Source organism: Chinchilla lanigera, unplaced genomic scaffold, assembly GCF_000276665.1.
Source record: "Chinchilla lanigera isolate Chin_1 unplaced genomic scaffold, ChiLan1.0 scaffold00043, whole genome shotgun sequence".
NCBI classification, from domain to species: Eukaryota; Metazoa; Chordata; class Mammalia; order Rodentia; family Chinchillidae; genus Chinchilla; species Chinchilla lanigera.
In genome coordinates, this window is record NW_004955444.1 from 10,713,439 (window position 1) to 10,735,637 (window position 22,199).

Consider the following 22,199-nt stretch of genomic DNA (forward strand, 5'->3'; position numbering starts at 1 on the left):
GAACTCACGACCTTGCGCTTGCCAGGCAGGCGCTTTGCCACTGAGCTAAATCCCCAGCCCCATACTGAAGAATCTTAACTGGATTTTGATCCGTAAAAATGTCAGAGTTTGTTGAAGCAGGTTAATGCTGCAAAGAGGGCCAAAGAAAACCGTGAAATATTTGACCTGCTATGAACAATCTTAAGTTCTTTCAATGACTGAAACTATACAGAAAAAAAACCTAGAGACAGCAAGCAAGATTTACTTGCAGCCAGAAAACAGTCTCATTTGTGAAAAAAAGATATATTCCACCTATTTAAGGCTGTCAAGAGTTATCTACATCAAAACTAAAGAATGAGCTAGATTTGCTTTCATTTTATTTTTATTATTTTAGTTTGTAGTTTCATAGAGCAAATATAAGAATATTCCAAGAAAATCAACGGTGTTTAGTGAAAGGATTAAAATCATGTGCTATGCTTATATAACTTGCAAAAAATGAAAAATTGGACCATATATCTCCTGTTTTTAGTTTGCTAGACTTCTACTCCACACAATATTTCACTCCAAATTATTCTGAATTGCAAAATAACATTTCAGATGTCTTGTTTAAATTAATTAGAGCCTTTCTGGTGCCTATTATGAAATTTTCTCACCACTGTTGCATATGACAACAAAGTTTTAATCACCAAAGCAGGTGTCTGAAGCATGTAATCTTTATTGCTGTGCAACTTGACACATTTTTCCACTACACTTACTAGTAGATTATTTTGTGAGATCAAATTTTATATGGTATTAAATGTTATCCTTTAAATATTTTTTTCAAATGCTTTCAGACATGGGAAATAGTTCAACATAAAAATACCTCATGAATGAGTCCCAGACTCTCTTGAAATTGCAAAAACTTATTTGCAACTGAAATGGTGATCAACAATCAGTGTAACAGAACACTGTAACTTGGCAGGGAAATGTCCTTCTTTAAACATATAACTAGCAGTAATTGATTTTTTCAGAACTCTGGAAATTAACCAAAGATTTTTCAGCAATCTATGAAATGTCAAGAAGAGCAGTGGAATTTCAATAAGACGTTGTAGTATGTGGGATCTAGCTTGATTTATGTCAATATACTTATCTCCAACTCTGAAGTATTCTTGAAAATAAGTATCCTCCCCATGATAATAACTGTGTTCAAAACACCCCACAATACACTGAAGGGAGCAGAATGGGTTTGGAGTTCCCAAATGGTCCATCTTCACTTTTATTCTACAGACTATAACTGTAAAATCCCAACCTAAAGGACATTTTCTGAAAAAAAAAAAAAAAATTGAAAAAAGGAATATGTGCATATGCTAACTCCACACAAGCAATGTAAACATTATATACTATCAGCACGTACAAAAAATATTAGAAGGGGGCAAAGGGATGGGTAGAGGGGGAAGCAAGGAAGGGAAAGGGGATGAAAAAAGGAATTAAGATGTGTTATGTACATGTACCAACCTCACACAAGGAATATAGACAGTATGTATTACATTCATGTACTAATACGCTAAAAGAGAAAAAAGACAGTTTCAAAAAAATTTAAAGCTCTCACTGAGAAAATCTTCCTCTGTGACATTTATCAAAAACAATCAAGCACAAAAATTTTGTACAACAGCTGCAAATAGTCTTAACTGTGAAAACAGATAATACCAGCTGGGCCAAACAAGAGGCTTACCAAAACAAACAAGCAAATACGTGTAAATCTAGTGAAGGAGTTATCCACAGAAGTGTACACAGATACACAAGTAGTGCTATTAGGAAAGATCAGACAAGGCTTGATCCGTCTCTATGTAGTCTAGAGGCTCTGTGTAAGCAGAAGTGGCAAAATGCTAGAGGGCTCACGCGTGCCTCAGCACCTCATCTAATCACTTGCTGATCACTCAACTACCCAGCAGAGACTTCAGGGGACTGACTGCAACAAATAAGAAGCGACATTCCAAAAACAAAAAGGCATGGCCCTTAGAGTGGAGTAAAGCAGTCAAAATAAACTTTCAAGGAGGGCTGGATAGGGTATTAATAGAAAATTACCTTTCAACCAAGAATTAAAAATATATCCAAATACGACAAAGAAACCATGTGAAAAACATTAAAGTATGAGAACAAGGTTCCAACCAATGGAACTTATCAATAAAATATAAATTATAAAGGAACACAATGAAAAATTTGAAATTGAAATAGAAATTCAGTCTAATAGAGCTCAGTGGTACATTTGAGGTGGCCAAAGAACTTGAAAATAGATTAACTGAGATTTTCCAGTCTGAGGCACATAAAAACATTAAAAGTGATAAAATCACCATAGCACTGGCAAAAAAACAGACAAGAGGATCAATGGAACAGATTAGAAGATGCAGATACAACTATAAACAAACTCAACCACAAAGGGGCCAAATAAGTTCACTAGAAGAAAGATAGCCTCTTTAATAAATGGTGCTGGAAAAACTGGTTTTCCACATGCCAAAGGTAAAACTAAAGACCCATGTTTAATACTATGTAATAAACTAAAGTCAAAATGGATCAAAGATCTAAATATTAAAACAGAAACATTAAATCTACTAAAGGAGAATGTAGGTAGAAATCTTGAAGACATAGGGGTAGGCAGAGAGTTCATGAACAAAAACCAAACTGCACAGAAAATACTTCAAAGAATCAATAACCGAGATCTCAGCTTATTGAAAAGTTTTTGCACATCAAAAAAAAAAAAATCAGCAACAGAGTAAAAAGAAAACTCATGAATTGGGGAAAAATGTTTAATCTACTGTCCCTCAAACAAAGGACTTTTATCTAGAACATATAAAGAATTAAAAAAAAAATCAGGCCCCCAAAATTCAAAGACCCAATCCAATGTTGGGCGTCTAAGATGAATACACATTTCTCAGCTGAAGAAATACAAATGACAAATAAATGTATGAAAAAATGTTCAACATTATTGGTCACTTGAGAAATACAAATTAAAAGTGAGATTCCATTTCATCCCAGAAAGAACAGCTGTCATCAAGAAGTCAACCAATAACAAATGCTGGAGGGGCTGTAGGGAAAAAGGAACATTTCTCCACTGCTGCTGGGAGTGTAGACTAGCACCACCACTATGGACACCAATAAGGAGATTCCTCAGAAAAATAGAATTAGAGATCTCATTCAACCCAGCTATTCCCCTCCTGGGTATTTTTCAAGAAGAACTGAAAATATCATACCACAGTGATATATATGCACCCATGCTTGTTTTGTTTTGGTTTTTGGTTTTTCTCCTGTACCGGGAACCGAACTCATGACCTTGCACTTGCCAGGCAGGCACTTTGCCGCTGAGCTAAATCCCCAGCCCCGCACCCATGCTTATAGCATCACCATTTGTCATAGCTAAGTCTTGGAAGCAACACAAATGCCCATCAACTGAGGAATGGATAAAAAAGATGTGGTATTTTTCTATAATGGAGTATTACTCAGCTATAAAAAAGATAAACTCAAGGCTTTTGTAAGTAAATGGATGCAACTAGAGACCATACTCAAAACTGAAATAAATCAGACCCACATGTATAAACATCATATTGTCTTCCTAATGAAAGAACCTGAAAGAGTAAATAAAACCTGAAAGGTACAATACATTTTATGAAAGGGAAAGAAATTGTTCAAAGGGAAGGAACAACTGGGATGAGGGAAAGGAGAAAAGAAAGAAGAAAGGGAAAAAATATATATGGATATACAATGATAGCTGGGATAATTGTACTGCTGATATCTATTCATTGAAAGGAACAGTTAATGTTAAAACATTTTTTGACCAATTTTGCATGCTTATATCTCGTAATCTGAACAACTAATTTGAAGACAACAATATGCAACATAGCAACCATTGCTGAATTGCTACCATCTTGATTAGTGAAACTGTATCATTTCTAATTTTTTAAAATTATTTTCTATTCTCTTTAACTGTTTGATCAATCTTGCATTCTTACATCTGGTAATCTGAGCAACGTCGTTCAAGATAACAATATGGAATATAACAATCATTGTTCATTTCCTATGATCTTGTTTTGAAATTCTGTACTGTTTTTATTGTTTTTGTGTTGTTTTGTTTTTATGTTTGTTGGTGTTGTTTTGCTTTCTTTTCTCTTTAAAATAAAAACATTAAGAGTAAGTTAGACAGTCTGTGGGGCCACCATCAAGTGTGCACTTGTGTGTGTCTGTCTGTCTGTCAGTCTGTTACCCAGCTTGGGCTCAAACTTGAGGTCTTCCTGCTCAATCTCCCTGCGTGCTGGGAGTATAGGTATGCACCACCATAACAAGTTTCTTTTCTTCCCCCTGTAGTAGGGACTGAATGTAAGGCCTCTGCACTGAGCTTCTTCTCTAGCTCTTTTTATTTTGAGAGAGGGTCTCTCTCTAAATTGCCCAGGCAACATTCCAATTTGTGCTCTTCCTTCCTCAGCCTCCCAGAATGCTGGGATTACAGGCATGTACCACCATGCTTAGTGTATGTATAGATGCATATTTTAGAATCCCAAAAAGAGAAATAAGAAAGGAGAAGAAAGAATGGTTCAAAACTACTTATTTGATAAAAATATTAATCTATACATTCAAGGAACTCCAAGTAGATGTCTTATGCCTGTGTTACTTTGTTGAAAAACAAAGAATAAGACAGAATCTTGAAAGAACCACGAGAAAAGCAGCTCATCATATACAAATTGTCATCCCTAGCTAAGGTCAGTGGTGAGTTTCTAATCAGAAACTGAAAGTACTAGGAGACTCTAGGACATCAGATTCTTCACATGAAGGCTAGAATTGGTGCCTTGCTTCTAGAGGATGCAGCATAGAAAGGTAAATTAAAGGTAACTTCACTGTAGAGAAACTAGCAAACACTAACTCAAAGGTAATCAAGTGCTAAATCCTCCTGACGGTATATACCTTCAGTACTAATCATGTGGATCATTAACTCCGTGGCCTTTCTACCTCCAGTCCAGAGCAATCTACTCATGAGAAAACAACCGCACGTTTCAACTGAGAAACAATCTACAAAATTCTCCATCTGTACTGTAACAGACCAGAGGCTACATGATAAATATAAAAAGCCTGATGTTTAAGTGATAGAAAATTTTGTTTGTTAGTTTTGTCGATGTACTATGGTAATGAGGGATTAATATAAAGGACACTGGGAGGCATACAAAGTGTTACGGTTTGTGTCTAGATGCCCCCTCAAAGCCTCCTGCAGTCCTAGGTGGGGTTTTTCTGAAGTGTGATCTAGAGTGTGTGATGCTGGAATTGATTCATAGTGCAATGCTAGCATTAAGGGTACCAGGATTAAGGGTGTCAGTGCTACACGCCTTAAGGGCTGGTATCTCGGATAAGATATAAAGGACAGGTAGGGGATATAGCTCAGTGGCACAGAGCCTTGTTTGGCAAGTACAAGATCCTGAGTTCAATTCCTGGCACTGAAATAAACAAAAAAAGAGAGCACGATACAAGGAACAGAAAGAGGCTGGTCTCAATGGCTTGTGGTGTGTGACTTTGCTGGTTTGCTACTTCACCCGTTGCTTGTCTTTTTTGAGTGAACTATTTCTCCCCTGTGATCCCCCTCTGCCATGCCCCGCTGCCGTGGAGCCAGCTGACTATGGGCTAAAATCTCTACAAACTGTGAGCCAAATAAACCTTTTCCTCTTTTACCTTTGGATGTTGAGTATTTTATTTCAGCAACAGAAAAGAAATTAAAACAAGCAAAGTTTCTGTACTATCTTTACAATTTCTTGTGTTCTAAATCATTTCAGACTAAAACATTGATTTTTTAAAAATTTCAATGAAGACAGGTTAAAAAGTTGATGTAAGTCTTCTGTCATGCTTTTGTAAGAGGTAAGTAAACATAACTATTAACATTTTAAATTTAGCAAGAACAATCAAATATATACAGCAAAGCATGCTGAGATACACATATGATATAGACAGCTAAGTTAGAAATATTATAGGCAGTCAGACAGGGCTGGGCCATTGAGAGAGTCATTACAAAAGACGAAGCACATTACAACTGTGACCCAAGGCGCATTGGTTAGAGCCAGGCCTCAGATAAGGATGGACTAACCAGGCCTATATGCTTCCCCAAGGGCTAAGATAAGCGTAATACCTGTTCCAACAAAGTCTGGATAGACATCAGTCCTATTACCTGATAAATACCTATTTAACTGGAATCCATTCTTATTTTAATTTATTTTGCTGAAAATTTTAATAAAATGTATTTTCCCATATTGTGGGTTTTTTTTCATATTCTGTTTTTGTACATATAGTTGACCTGTAAATAGCTCAAATACTTTGATTGACAACCACATAGTTATAAACATAACTTGCATTATTTTATAAACTATATGCTATTGAGTAGCACTTTTGCCTTCCTGTGTGTATCATATACTGGCTCCTTTAATTAATAAACTTTTTGGACTTACTTTTTCTATTTTCTCCCCTATTTTGTTTTTTATTGAAAAAAATTTAACTCTTAAAAGTTGCCAACATGTTTATCAATTTTTGGCACACCTTTCTTTCTTTCTTTCATGTGTGAACTTTCTTCTAAAATCAATTATTTTTCTTATTGAAATATAACCTAGAGTGCTTCCTTCAGTAAAGGTCTTTGATTGTCAACCTCTGTTTATACCTGATAGTTCTTTGGGGCGTAGGATTCCTCTACCCCTGCCTACTGGAGCCATGCAGTCCCTCCTGATGAGAGTTCAATTTTAAGTTCAACCTTCCTATTTATGCATACATCTTAAATAATTTTTCTTTCTTTTTTCTTTAGGATTTTCTCTTTTGGTGATAGTCTATGTTTTTATAAAATGAATGTTAGGAAGTGTTTATTCTGTTTCCCAATTTGAAAATCAAAACATTTTATTAATTCTGGAAATATCACAGTCATTATCTGTCATCACTGTCTCTCTTTCTATATTTTCTTTTCCCCAAGAGTTTGGAATACATATACATATATAGCACACAGTATATCCATACATGCAATGTGAGTTATATACACATTGACATATCCATCTTAAATTGTAGGTCAAATTATGTCTCTTTATACTCTTGCTTTCTGGCTGACATCACTAACTTCTAGGGACTGTTCCAACTCTTTTCTCACTAAGCTTCTGCTTTATTTTGTTTTGTATTTTCCCTTTGTTTTTTGTTCTCTAGTTTGGTATTACCTCAGTTATTCATATTTTTAAAAACATAAAATGTGCCGAGAGGGCGCTGGCTGGCTGGCCGCCTCTGGATGTTCAGCAAGTTCACTCTCTGAGCACTCAGCTCGCAGTCTGGAGGCTCTGCCCTTCAGTTCCTCCACGTTTGTTCTTTCAAGTTTCGGTTTCCTTTCTTCCTAACCCTATATTTTGTACCCAGACTTCAAGTATATTAGGAGAAAAAGGCCCAGGGTCTAGTAGCACAGTGGGGTGCTATTAGAAAATCATCACTGAATCAAGAGTTACATTCTAAAAAGCATAACTTCCTGATTCATTAAACTTTTCCTTTCAGTAGTTTTCAGTCTTTAAAATAGGCAAAAATCACACAAGGAATTATGAAAATGCAGAAATCTGAGTTTTATACACAGGAACCCTGATTCAGTAAGCTCCAAGTCGCGCCCAAGAACATGGAGGAAGCCAGTAGGTACATGTATCTGTGGGTAGATTTAAGTAACTTCTGAGTTTAATTATTTAAAGTATAATTATCATTATAATAATCATAAAGTATAACTATTAGAGTTCAATTATGAGGAGCATAATTTGAAAGATTTAAGAAAATAACATGAGTTTGTTTGTACCTGTAATTTACACTTTTCTTCTCATAGCATACTAAAAAAATCTACTTAATCGAAGATTGTGCTTATCTTTTCTATAAAAAATGTATAAAACTTCCCATTGAATTGTTCATGATATCTTTTCTTAAAAGTTGCTCATTTGTAAAGTTTATAAATCTTTTTTATAAATGATGCAATAAGAAATAGGCACCACTGCAAACATTCTGACATTATTTGGAAATTTTCTGCCATTATGATTTTGTTTCAAGAAAAATTAAAGAAGTCCGTAAGATTACCTAGGCAGTATTAACAGGAAACTGAGTTGAGAAACAGGTGTTGCTATGGAAATGATGAACTTATCTCCTTCCTCACTTGTATATGAACCTGTACACTCTAATCAGATGTGGGGCTCACACAGATCTGTCACTTACTTCCTTTCACCGAGAAAATAGAAGCAGATGATCTACATCTATCTTTCCATCCCACAAACCACGTGCGTGGAGTGCAAGAATGAGCAGAGACGCTGGTGCTTCAGTGGCTCCAACTTGCACAGGTCCCAGCACCTGTGTTGGAAGTCCCTCTTGAAAAGCATTTTTCTTTCCGTGCTATGAGCCCGTGCTATGAACCTGACTACAACACTAGCTAGCATTCTATTTCCAGATGGGTCCTGCTACCACTTAATTACCTCAACCCTGATTTTATTTCAAACAATTTACCACTATCAGGGGTCACATCCCAGTGCAACATCACTGAGATCGAATGTTTTTGGTCCTAGGTCTATGGTTACAAGAGTTCAGGAACAGCCTTCTTTAGAGTGGCTGGTAGACCATTTGTAAAATTCATGAGTAAAACTGTGAAACCAAATTAAAATTGTAATAAAACTATAAATATCTTATAACAATTATGCACAGTCACAATTATTATTGGTTTTACATTTCTAACTGTCCCATTAAGTGAGTTGGAAAGAACCAAAGGCATCCATTCATTGCTCATTCCTTTATTCCATCTTCTGATACTTACTGAGAGTTTATTGTATGTAAAGAAAACAGGTGTACTCCTCACAGATCATTTGCTTTATAGCAGAAGAGGAGAAAATTACAACTTATCATCAAAATCCCCTGAAGATAACATGCAAAAGATAATAATCAGATGTGAAGTGTTGAAGACAGGTCTGGGGAATTTTATGTCCTTTAAGCTATGTATTTTAGTCTCGATACTGATCAGAAACTTACGGGTTTGAGGAGAGGAAGTAAGTCTGAACTTGGAATCAAATACTATACAGTATTCTGATTGTCTTCTAATATTTAAGTTTTCACCCATTATAAAATAAAACATACAACTAACATAGTTCTTTGGCTGATTGTCTGTTGGGCTTTAACTGTCAGAGTAAAAGTAGCACAAATTATATATATATATATATATATATATATATATAGTGTATAGATATTACATACATATAGTTGGTAGAAGGATTTTTAAATAAAAATTTATAAAATCCTTAAAAGAATTTGGTGTTGGACACAAACTCCAGAATAAATAACCTATGTCATATTTAAATATGAAGGAAGGTGAGAGAGGGGAAAAGTGTACTTGTATTTGCACTTTTTTCCATAAAAGTTCTGAGCCCCATTGTTTGGGATTTGGAGAATTTCTTCTTTGGATCCCATGCTACTTATTCCTAGACAATTTTACTTAAGATTTTTTGCTTAAAGGTCTGCCAAATTATTCTCTTCTCTTGTTACTTATTTAAAGAACATTTTTTTCAGAGTTTTCTAAATTTTTTTCCTGTAGAAGATGCTCCTCATATGATTTACACAGTGTCACCATGTTTTTCACTGCATCTCTGAACATGCCAACTGAGTGACACTGTATTTGCCTCTACTCTGGTTCTCCTAATCCTTATATTTCCCTTTAACTTGTGCTACCTCTGGCCACAGGAACATGTGGTTATGAAAGTGGGATTATGATATTATAAAATGCCTTTTTACCTAGAGAAGTAATTTCTTGTCCATTCTGTAATACAGAGTCCCATGATGCTACCTGTATAACATAGTAATCATCCCTACTGATTGCAGCTCAAGAGAGCTACCTATTAATCACACCAGTTATGATAAAAGGAAGCTATCATATACAATTCTTTCTATAGGGTACTACTGGCAAAATTTTTTGATATGCTATTATTTTAAAAGTCCGTGCTATTTCTACATAATCCAGACACAAGCCTCCAAATGGGATTGCAGAAACCTTGTGTGTGACAATGTCACAAAACTTGTGGCGATGAGGACATGAGCCATGTCATAGTATACTGATCTGTCATCTTTTCTAATCATCATCCAGTTAAATCAAGAGCATGACATCTATTTATCTTAAGTTCTATAATAGTGTCCATTTTTAGAATGTTTTCTGTGTACATAAATTTACTCATTTAACAAGTAAAGATATTTTAATTTATAAAAATCACCTGACCCTCACATACTTTGAAGTTTTAAAATAATTAAAAGTTGTCCCTAATATAATTCTCCAGTATTTCTGCCCAACATTCTATGCTGGTCTATTTGAGAAAAATAATTCCTTCTGTTCCAAAGGTTAGTTTGCAGATTTTTATACAGCAATCTGATCATCACTGAATCAAGAGTTACAGACCAGATACGTGGCTTATCTTTACTGTTCCTCCCAGTGAGTCTGGGTTTTTTGCAGGAGAGTTTTAATGTTATGAAAAGTACTTCCATTGTGCATGTCCTTTGGGTAAAAGCAATTCGTCAGTAAACAGTAGTGATACTCACGTTTATCTTGCTCTGCTTCCACTCCTTCACTTTCTGTGTCACTGGGCAAAAGCCAGCTTTGATGAGCTACCCGCAGCTGCTTTAAGGATTCATCCTGCCAGGGAGCAAATTATCTAGATTAAACTCTAGACTGGTATCATAAACAGCAACGCAAGCGAGCAGTTCAGTCTCTCAAATTGCATGTTCAAAAACCGTAAGAACTTCTCCACAACAGAGAAGAACTTTAAATTTACATTCATATTCATGACATAGATGCGAGCCATGGAATTGTAAACTCATTTCTAACATTCCCCTTTTAATAAGATTCAGAATTTAAACTATGTTCCTCTTCAATTAATATTATTTAAGGAAATGCTAGCACTCATTCTTGAAAATATCTTAAAATAGTCCATTCAAATGTTCATAAAATTGAACAAAGTGTGCTTCTTTACCATCCATCAAAGTTTAAATTTTATTTAATTAGAATGAAGATCAGTAAGTAGTGTTCAGGAAACACTGGATTTTATCCTTCAATACTACTTTATTCTCTCCTTCCTCTTCTCACATTTTTTTTTTTGTACCAGGAATCAAATTCAGGACCTTGCCCTTGCCAGGCAGGTGCTTGTGACACTGAGCTATATCCCAAGCCCTCTTCTGATATCTTTCAGGGGTTCCCGTCCATTGTTTTGTCCCAAATTCCCAAGCTCAAGGCATCCTTCTACCTTGGGGTCCTGACTAGAGGGACTACAGATGCATACCACTGCACCCAATTTCAATTCCTTATATTTGCTGCAATATTTCTCAATATTTCTTGCTCTCTTTCTTTTCTATCATTGGCCAAAAGTAGACCTCTATCAGCTCCTATTTTAACTGTAGTAATAGCCACCTTTGAAATATTTTAAAACCAAGTTTTATACACTCTCTAGTTTTCCCCCCTGGTTACCAAGCTCTATGACATGATCGTTGCTTTGCTGATCATCCTTCAGTGACTCTCTCATTAGCCCTAAAATAGAATCTAAATTAAGGCCCATTGTGATCCATACTTGTTAGCTTGACCAGCCACATTACCATTTCCAGTCCATCTCCATCCCCCTAGCTGTGATTAATGGGAACCTTAACTGTAAGCTAACAGTACATTTTACACTACATTTCCTGTGTCTCTCAAACATTAACTTGCTCCAAAGCTCAGGTGTCACCTCAACTGGAAGCCTTCCCTCACCCTACAAGGCAGGGTTATTCCTCTAGTCCTTTATGTGCCAATAGAACAATTACTGCACTGCACTGTCCTTTCATATTTTCTTGCCTCAATAATAACACGAAAGGTCCTTGAGGGCATGGTTAACTATTTTCTTTTCTGCATTTTCAAAGTCTATTACAGTGCCTGCCACAAAATAGGAACTCAGAGAGTAAATATTCTTGTGGAAGAAAATAACAAGAAAAGAGGAGAAAGAAAAATTAAGGAGAGGGGAAAAGTGGGTCTCCTTTTGAACAAAATAAGTACCAATTTTAAATTTATTGAGTAGAATTCAAGAAAACCTTATCACATATATCTTGAAATTTAAAAACAAAAATCAGTATGACTTGTTAGCTCACTCTTTCAACCTTTCAAACTCAGTCATTATTTTCCCTGTTTCAATGATCTTTTCTTCCAACTTGAGCTATTTTCCTTTTTTGTTCAAATAAGTATTAGTTTCTAAAAAACCACCACAATCTTTGAAGTTTAAGGAACATACATTAGGAAATATTAAATGTCTAATTTGCTTTAAACAGCTTCTACAGGAGAGGAATAGCCTATTTTCTAACCTTTGATTCTGATGGTAATTTCTAGGGAAGTTCAGTCCCAATCAGAAACTTCAAAACAAAACGCATAGCTTTTCACAGGAGTATGGAAGTAAGAGGAACAGCTAGTGGGCAAAGCGCAGGGACAACCGTAGGGTACTGAAACTACTCTGTATAATAGAAAGTCCAAAGCATTAAACGTGTTGAAATCCACTGAACCTCATTGCACTGTATAAACCTTAATGTGTACAAAAAAAGATCAATGAGGAGACTAGAGAATCCCAGGATGAAAGACAAAAATAACATGCATGTGAGTGTGTGTGCACACACACACACACACGAATAGAAATGCATCCTAAAGTTATATAACGCAATCCCAATGAAGTGAGAGGAGAATCAAGTGCTGACCTAAGTAATTCTGAAAGTGACTGGAGTCTGAAAGACCAAACTCAAAGGGATTGAGAGCAGGATTCATGGGCAGAAAAGTGAGTACTTCTGAAACCACCATTCATATTCTGAAATTAAGTAGTGAAGTAAATAAAGGCCACATGCTTTCTTACTTTTGCAATAGGAGTAAAAGACAAGCAAAGGGAGAAGGCTGAAATAACCCATGTGTATTCAAGCCGGAGACACCAAGATAAACTCTTGTTTAGCTTTCCACACGTGCAATGCTTACATATAAAAATATTTATAGATGCTGGTGGATATTAGTTATTAGAAACACTCATATCTCCACGCTCTCACAGCTGCAAGGACTTAGCAGCAATGATAGTACTAACAAACACATCTACCACACAAATCCAGGTCTGTAATATTATTCTCTAATGAATGAATCAGAGCTCTTGGGCAAATTCTTCAGGGTAGGACTCAATCGTTTGAGGGAGGAAATACACATGCTAAGTTAGGACATCTTATAAATCCAAAAAGGAAGAGTCTTCAAGTACACATACACATATACAATGGTGGGGTATGTCAAAAGGGTCAAGGAGCCAACTAAAGGTATCAATAGTCAAAGCTAGAACCATCTGAGCAAAAAACAAATTAGAGACCATTGCGTTATTAGTGAAAATATACAAGAAATATCCATAAATTCATAATGATAAAAATAAATGATTGAATCAATAAAGTAAAAATACATAAATATACATCCAGGGGGATTTTCCATAATTTATGCAGATATTCTGCCCTTGAAGACATAGAAGATAACGTCCCATTCCTTAATTGTGAGCTGCGTATTGTGATCTTCTTTTAAAAGGTAGAATGAAAAGGGTGACAGGAATAATACCTTTATAACAGTAAAACTTGACACGTACATCCTGAAGCCAGGTAATCAAGGCCAATGTCAATACCAATAAATTATATAGATAATATATAGCTTTGATAGCACATGATGAAAATGGAATTTTATCTCTAAATTCTTCATCTTTAAAACCACATTATACCAATCTAATTATGAAGAAAATAGCAAGTGAAGAACAATCTAAGAAATATCTAACTAGTACTTTTCAAAACTGTTATAGCCATAAAATACAAGGACAGACTAAGAAAGGCTGCAAAGAAAGAACCTAAGAAAATATAACTACTAAATGTCATGTGGTATCTAGGATAGTGTCCTGGAACAAAAAGGACATTAAGAAAAATTGTGGAAAGCTAGAAAAGAGTGAATTTTATTACTAAAACTTTATCAGTAATGGGCTATAAATTGTGAGAAATACAGATACTAATATCAAGCATTAACAATACTTGAAATTGTGTGGGAGATAGTAGTTTTGTACTATCTTCATAATAATTCTTCAAATCCAAAAGTATTCTAATAAAAATATTTATTTCAAAAATTTAAAGAAAGAAAGACAACATTTTGAAAGTAATCTTCATATTAAAGATAAGAACACAACATTTTCAGCAAGGGCAACTCCTGAAAATTGTCTGTTATTTGGATTGAAACTTAAATTCCTATCAAATAAGAGATGGGATCCAAGAGAAATATTCTTGCTCCAGGGGTCAGGAGGACCAACTTTTTACCTGGGTGCTGTACAGGCATGTTACTCTTAGAATGGATTGAAGAGGGTGCAGGTACTAGATTAGATGATGTCTAGTACTTCACAAGTGGTTTTGTCTATTTCTCACTTCGTTAGATAGCTGAAGGTATGGGCTAGTGAAAGGAAAGTTTGCAAAAATTTAAAGATATTAAATCTTACAATTTACCACATACATATAAGTCATGTTAATTTTTAAAATTTAATTTACATTTTAAATTTTGTTTTAGCTATTAGATTTTGCCTTACAGCTCCATAGCAAAGGAGCAGCTTAACTGTGAAGTTTCTTAGATTTAAAATTTTATAACCATGCAGTATATGGTCAAAATGAAATTTCAAAAGTTTTCATATTAATAGAAAGGGAAAAATCACCTTCATAAAATTTATTCAGAAATGGAATATGCAATCTTCAATGTTTAAAGAAGAAAAATTCTTAAGTGATTGAGATTTCTAAGTTAAAATCAAATGGCTGAAGCTATTCAGTTAAAAACAGAAAAGCTTAAAGTTACCACAGAAAAGTTTTAACTAAAATTTTTTTTGGTTATTAATTTTTTTATCCTATTTCCTAAAATCCATCTGTATAAGAAAAGATATAACTACTAACTCAGTTTTGGTTTTTTTTTTTCCCCACAACAGTACAAACTGCAGCAGTACTACTGATTGATTTCCGGTTTTATAGCTTTCCTCCTGAACAGATCAGGAGCCTTAACTATTCTTCGTTTGCTGCAAATTACATAAAGAATAAATGAAACACTAGCTCAATGAAATATGTAGTTGGGAAGAACTTTGCAATGTTGAGTTATTAGAATCATAAACATAGAACAAATATTACTACTAATTGAAGGTTTAAGTTTTACTTTGGCTTTCTATAAAGTAGAGCTAGTAGTATAACACACGTGTTTACTTCAGGGCAGCGCTATGCATATCCAAAGCTTGGCCCATCAGCCTAATTATTTCTGATGGGATTAAGAAGCTAAAATCTTGAACATTTTTAAAAACAAGAGCTCATGTGTTCTTCTTTGCTAAGTTTAGTCAATAGTTCTCTTCAGGAATATTAAGCTATTTCTGAGTGTACTACAGATTTATATTCCTAGGAGTAAGTTCTCTGGGTTGCTTTCAAAAGAAATGCCGCACATTCTTTTTCTGAAACACTTTCACTTTTAGTGTCCCAAGTGTCTAGGGACCAGGAGTGGTGGGAAATAGTGACACGGATCCTATGGAAAACAGTTGCCAGTCCTGAGTCCACATAGCATTCTATCCACTAACAGAGTCAGTGCTTTATAAACTTCACAGTATTGTTGCTCCACATGGGCGGCTTATTTATGGATTCCTTGAATGCAGTCAATCAGTAATTCATGTCATATGTGGGCACGCAAGTTTCTCACAGAGGAAAAGAATTCCTTTGTTCAATATTTGAACATTGGCCGCTTCAATTCTGAACTAAGTACTTCACTTCGTTAGTGTAAGTATGTAAATAATGCACCAAATATTTGTTTTCATCTTTCAGGGAGACTTAATCACCTTCATGCTACTTCTCTCACAGCAGAGTCTTTATAAATAAGGATCCCTGAAACATGTTGTATTTGAAAAATATAGTAACACAAAGCACAACATGATTTCTACTTCAAGAAGTTTAAAATACATTTACAAGGGGGGATCAAAAAGTACAATGAATATTTAAATTAAAACTTTATTAGAGTAAAAGACACATGGCCAGGAAGGATAGGATAAGTGTGTTTGTAATTTAGGGGGAGCTTTTAAGGGGGATTGATAGTAAGGTGTCTCTTACTGTAATAAATTTTTGTGTGTATATGTGTGTTTTTGGTTTTTTGGTTTTTGTTTTTCTTCCGGTACCGGGAATCGATCTCACCACCTTGCGCTTGCCAGACAGGCGCTTTGCCGCTGAGCTAAAGCCCCTGTCCCTATACTTTTCATACGGGAATTTTCTTTTTTTGACTTTTATTAGTACATGTTTGCAGTAGATAATGATTACATTCACTGTAGGAAACTGGGACATGTGCATAACACATTTTAATTCCCTTTTCTCTTCTCTCTCCATCTCCCCTTTATTTTTTTCCACTGCAGTTTTTTTCTTCGTTTTTTTTTCCCGGTACTGGGAACCGAACTCATGACCTCGTGCTTGCCAGGCAGGTGCTGTGCTGCCGAGCTAAATCCCCAGTGCCCCACTGTAGTTTTTAAAATCATACCCTCTAGTAGCCTGCTACCACTGACAAAGAATTAATCATATATACTTCGATTAAAATGATATTCCCCAACTATAATTTACATAGTTGAGTTAACAAGTCTGTAAATAACTTCTTTTTTGGCTTTATTAATGAACTGTTCTCTATGATTATGACAAAATCTGTAATTTTAAAAGTAAATTATAGTTCTGTAGCCTACTTCTTTCTGGAATTGTAAAAGAGAATTATTGTGAAAGGGAAAGAAGCTGCTCAAAAGGATAGCACAAGTGAGATGAAGGGGCTGGGGATTTAGCTCAGTGGCACAGCACCTGCCTGGCAAGCTCAAGGTCGTAAGTTCAATTCCTGGTACCGAAAAAAAAAAAGAACAACTGAAAAAAAAAAAAAAAAAAAGAACAACTGAAATGAGGGAAAACAGAAAAAAAAGAAGGGGAAAATATGTATATATGTATACACAAGATAGCTGAGATAATTTTACTACTGATTTCTATTGCTTTATGGAAAGGAACAGTTAATGTTTAATTGTTTGATCAGTCTTACATGCCTACATTTGTTTAACTGAGTAGACAATTTGAAGATAACAATATGTAATACAGCAATCATTGTTAATTTCTTTAAAAAAAAGGGTTAGCTAAGTTTAGGTGATACACGTTTGAATGAATAAGATCTGGGAAAAGGAAACGAGATGACATAATATGGTATTTTGAAAAAAATATGATAGATTGTAGAGAAATATTTCAAATAAGTGCAAACTCCTTACATAAATTTACATGCTAAATTTGTTGTAGGGCACTACACTATGCATAGAATTAAATTCCATCTCATTTGGTAACATAACAGATTCTATTTGATGGCTTTTCTTTCCAAGGAAACTATAGTGTAAAGTTGCAGAAGACTTTAAAAACAACAACAGTTTATTGGGCATAGTGAATAAAAAACGTTATTTTCTAGCAGACCTTCCAGTTACCAGATTCTACAGAAGCTTCAAATCTTTCACTGACTTTAACTATTCTACACACATGTGATTGGTAGAAAATTATAAAAAATGCAAATGACTCATCTATATAAATGCAAATTCTGCACATTAGAATGGGGTTAATTATCATCATGTGGTTATTTATTCAGTTTTGCCAGTTTTTGTATCTGCTTATAAAATAATTTCAGCATCCTTCACCTGACTATGTATGTGAGAGTTTGAATTCCCCTTTGAACCATTTATAGCATCTTATTCCCTCATTAGTTTCTCAGTTTTATAAGCTTTTGACATATTCATTGCATTTCTACATGAAAGTCACAATTTTAACTTCTTAAAAATTATTGAGGCGGACTTGGTGGCACACGCCTGTAATCCCAGCACTTGGGAGGCTGAGGCAGGAGGATCGTTGAGGGTTTAAGACCAGCCTGGGCTACAAAGTGAGCTCAAGGCCAGCCTGAACTATGTAGGGAGACCATGTCTCAAAAAAAACCAAAACAAATAAAAATTATTATTTTACAGAATATATCCTTCTTAATGAACGTTAATGGTCAGATAGGATTTTCCTGAAAAGAAAAAAAAAAAAAGTCCTATTTCCTATATAGAATAAAATTTTGACCATAAGTGAAAGCTATTTTAAATATTTCAAAAGTAAATCCCTGTAAGGATAAAAAGAAATTTACCTTTTCATCTACTCTAGATGACAATATCATGCACTCTCCATCAGGAATGCAATTGGAATTTCATTATATTAGACATCTCAGAATAAAACACAAGAGAAATAAGACAGGCATAAGAAATGATTCTGAGGGGTTTTTTTGGTTTTGCATGAAATTGATCCCTTTCCAGCTCAGATGGTACAGCTGGCAAAGGCTACCTCAGCAGATATGGAAAAGGCCCGCCTGCATTCCGTGTTGCTTTTCCTGGCTGACATCCTCACAGATGGTGAAGTGTCCACTTAACACCCTTAGTGAGTTCACGGTCCTGTGTGTGTTTTGGCCTCACCAACTAACTTTTTAAAGTTGTGAGGGATTTCCTTACATTGCTTCCTAAAAATCTTAAAAAAATCACTTCAATCTTTAGTTCTTTATGATTTCTTAATCTTTAAGTTGATAATGTTTATCTAGTATACATATACTTACATCACATTACATCTTGTTGATGATTAGAAGATTTTTAATCAATGCATTATATTGATTCCCAATTTTTCATTTGAACAATGTGATATTTTAAATGGATTATTTTCTCTACAAAAGTATGACAATCAAGATTTGGAAGCACTCGAATTCAGAGGGGAATTCAAACTCACACATACATAGGGGAGGGATGCTGAAATTATTTTACAAACAGCACAAAAACTGGCAAAACTGAATGAATAACCACATGATGATAATTAATCCCATTCTAATGTGTGGAATTTGCATTTATATAGATGAGAGCTATTTGTATTTTTATAAGTTATTTTCCATTCTATACATTCCATTCTATACATTCCAAGGAACATTAATTTTGTTATTCTAAAAGCTAAAACTGCTATGATACAAAATTAGCTTAACTTAGATTTATAAAGTGCCTTATAGGTTAGGAGCATATATTTTTTAAAAATTTTACTTTGAGCTATTTTCAGGAGTAAGAAAAGTAAATTATCTAAAATATCTCTTTTTATTTGATCAAATATACAAATACTAGTCTGAAAAAACAAAACACTAGAAAATAGAAAAACAGAGTAAAACTTACATTTTATCTTTACTTTTAAGAGAAACTATATTGTTTCTTTAGTTTTGGTTTACTTCTAAACAAAATTGTCTTCTGTCATGTGGTTATGATTCTGTCCCATTAAAGGACTGTGTGAAAAAAACCTCAGAGATTTTTATCTGCAGAGTCCTTCAATCTTTAGCAAACATGTTAAACACATAAAGTGTAAACATTATGGTTTATTTCAGTTTTAGAGTATACTAAATAAAAAATATTTGCTAGTTCAGTTTAACTTCAGTGCTCCCAACATTTGCAGATATTGTTCTTTATTGTTTACTGATCCAAACATGAAGAAAAAGGGTAAAAGTGAAATAAAAGTATGAGAAAAAAACAAAATAATATAATTTTATGTTCATATTCTAAATACGCTCCCAATGGAGAAAAATTTGAATGTAAATTTCCTAAGGATCAAATGGATAAAAGTCTGCAGAAAGAAACTATTAATGCTAATAATTCACTAATCAAAGTCATACTTACAGTTTTAATGTAAACGAAGATCATTTATTCGTTTAAGAAAGAGTTAATATATAAGTACCAATCAATGATAGGTGAAAGTACTATGTAATATTAAACCCCAAAGGGATGCATGGTTTACGCTGGGCAGTTCACATATACTTGCAAACCTAGACCTGGAAATCTACAATGAATATGATGCACTGGAAGATTTTATTCCTCCAATAAACAAAATAAAACATTACTGAGAGTTATATGAGTAAGCAGGACTTATCAATTTATTGGCAAAGCTGTCTTCGTCACCAACAGTTGACAAAAATTGGAATTTACTGGGATATGTGCAGTTCGTGTCTAGAAATGATATTGGGAAGAACACTTTACAGCAGTACTTCTTAGCACGTAGCTGTGTTCATGAACCACATGGAGATCAGGCCAGGATAAAGATTTAATTCCTTCAGGCTCAGCAAGGTCTCAGGTTTTATATTCAGTACTAATTCTGAGATAATATTGATTCTGTGGCCTGAGGACCATCTGTTGAGGAGCAAGGCCTCAAGCACTCCCAGTGAGAAGGCACAAACTCTCAACCTTCTTGCCTCATTCAGCAGCTACATTTCTATACAATATGAACACATACATTAAACATTGGTGATTACAAAGAAAACAGCGAACTGCAAAGACAAGAACTTCACAATTAGTACAATATCCATTCTAATGTTTCTATCATCAGTATACTACCCACTTTCTAAGGAGTAAGGGGGTACCAGTGCCTTAGTACTCTCTTTGCTCCCCAGTTAGAACTAGGCAGGGCATATTACAAAAGGTATTGGGACACATTCTACAAGGCCCACCAACTCCAGCTCCACAAAAAATGTAGAGAATGCTGAGCCCAGAGCTTAGGCAACCCCAGAATCTTACCGGGAGACTCTGCTGGTGGCTACCTTGACTCTCTGTTAGTGTCTTCCTAGTTTGGGACAACATTAATTATTTTAATGTATTCTCCTTAATCTCTGCACTGTGTTCATGGAGTTTAAAGTTAGTGTTGATTTCCCATCTTATAAATGTTTTTTTCTCCATATGCAAGTATTTTGACTTCTCTAACATCTACCTAGTTCTTTTCTATCCTATCAAACATCTATCTAGTTCTTTTCTATCCTTCTCCATATGCTTTGGCAAAGCTTTAGTCACCTCTAATAAGTATGTGAACCTTAAGAGGCTGTTATGGACTCTAATTTTCCCTAACTGATACTTGGAAGCAAGGTAAAGTATTGGTACACTGTTCTGAATAAATATATGTAGCCTATTCAGGAGGCACAGGACAGCTTTTGGATGGCTTTGTATGTGCAGGAATAATTACAGAAACATATACTATCATGCTGAGAAGTAACATCCAAACCAAATATTTGGTACTGCTGTAACGAAGCTGTTTCCCACTCCCTTCACCTGCAGCAGATTCACACGCTCATTTAGTCACCACTGTGGTTTGGCTTCAGGTCAAGTCCTGGAGCCTCTGTCCACTGGTTTTCCTGAAAGTTCTAAAATACTTTGCACAGTCAAATGACATAAAACACCCTTTACTATCTTCAGCAAATAGCCTGAGAATCTAAAGGGTTTTGCAAAAGAATTATACCATATATTTAAATTAACTGAGACAGGATTCGGCACAATAACTTGCCGTACAGCACTGTGATCAGCATTTACCACATGCATGAATACCCATCTGGTATTAGATTGTCCATTAAGTAATAACAATGATTGTCTGTTCTACTTTTGCTCATGCTTGCTATAAAACATGTGCTTTTTTATTAGGCTATCAACAAATGCTTGTAAATCAAAATGTATAACAGCATCAAGTTCATGAGGTTTTACCTTGTTTTTCAGGGTGACTGAATTGATACAGTATCTCTACCAATGAGGAACCAAAATTACTTTGATGACATGTTACTTTTGTGGGCATGACCAGGGATTATATATGGCTTAGGAGTCCTACAGGTAAGTGTAGAAAGGCCAAATTGAGTTTTCCACTGATTTCGGGCTATGCTTACAAGGCCACCTTGAAACTCACTTCTTCAGGGTAGATTTTCAGTGAAGATCCTCCACTGGAGGCTTCTCCCTAGGAGCAAAGAGCAATAGATGTTGAGAAAGTGAAGAGAAGGAGACAGAAGTGATGACTGTGGAGGGTCCTGAGGTGAAAGAGCTCTTCCCAGTCCTTCCCCTCCCCCAGCCTTCCCAGCTGACTTGCAATGTTTTCAGTCTGACAACCTCACACTCTTTGAAGGAGAGTTTTTTCCAAGGCAGTAAACAAATAATAACTGAATCTTAGAGCAGGATTTGAAGTTGAAACAATTTTTCATCATTTGTTCCTAAAATGAGGTGAAGAAAAGCAGTCACTAATTCTGTATTCTACAAATTTGTGTGTCAATCTATCACCTGACAATACTGTACGGAAAGAGAACACATCCTTAACACTCAAATCCGGTC

General features: G+C 35.0%; 1 protein-coding gene across 3 annotated transcripts in view; it reads right to left on the minus strand.

Moving 5' to 3' along the window:
- The window catches only part of LOC102006622 (chromosome unknown open reading frame, human C8orf34), a gene marked incomplete in the record, with an annotated part of 371,108 nt that overhangs the window by 12,742 nt on the left and 336,167 nt on the right, over nucleotides 1-22,199 (minus strand). For all 3 annotated transcript variants that reach the window (XM_013518173.1, XM_013518172.1, XM_013518171.1), the window contains 2 exon segments: nucleotides 10,546-10,639; nucleotides 21,784-21,831. In XM_013518173.1, coding sequence (XP_013373627.1) covers nucleotides 10,546-10,639; nucleotides 21,784-21,831 — 142 coding nt within the window.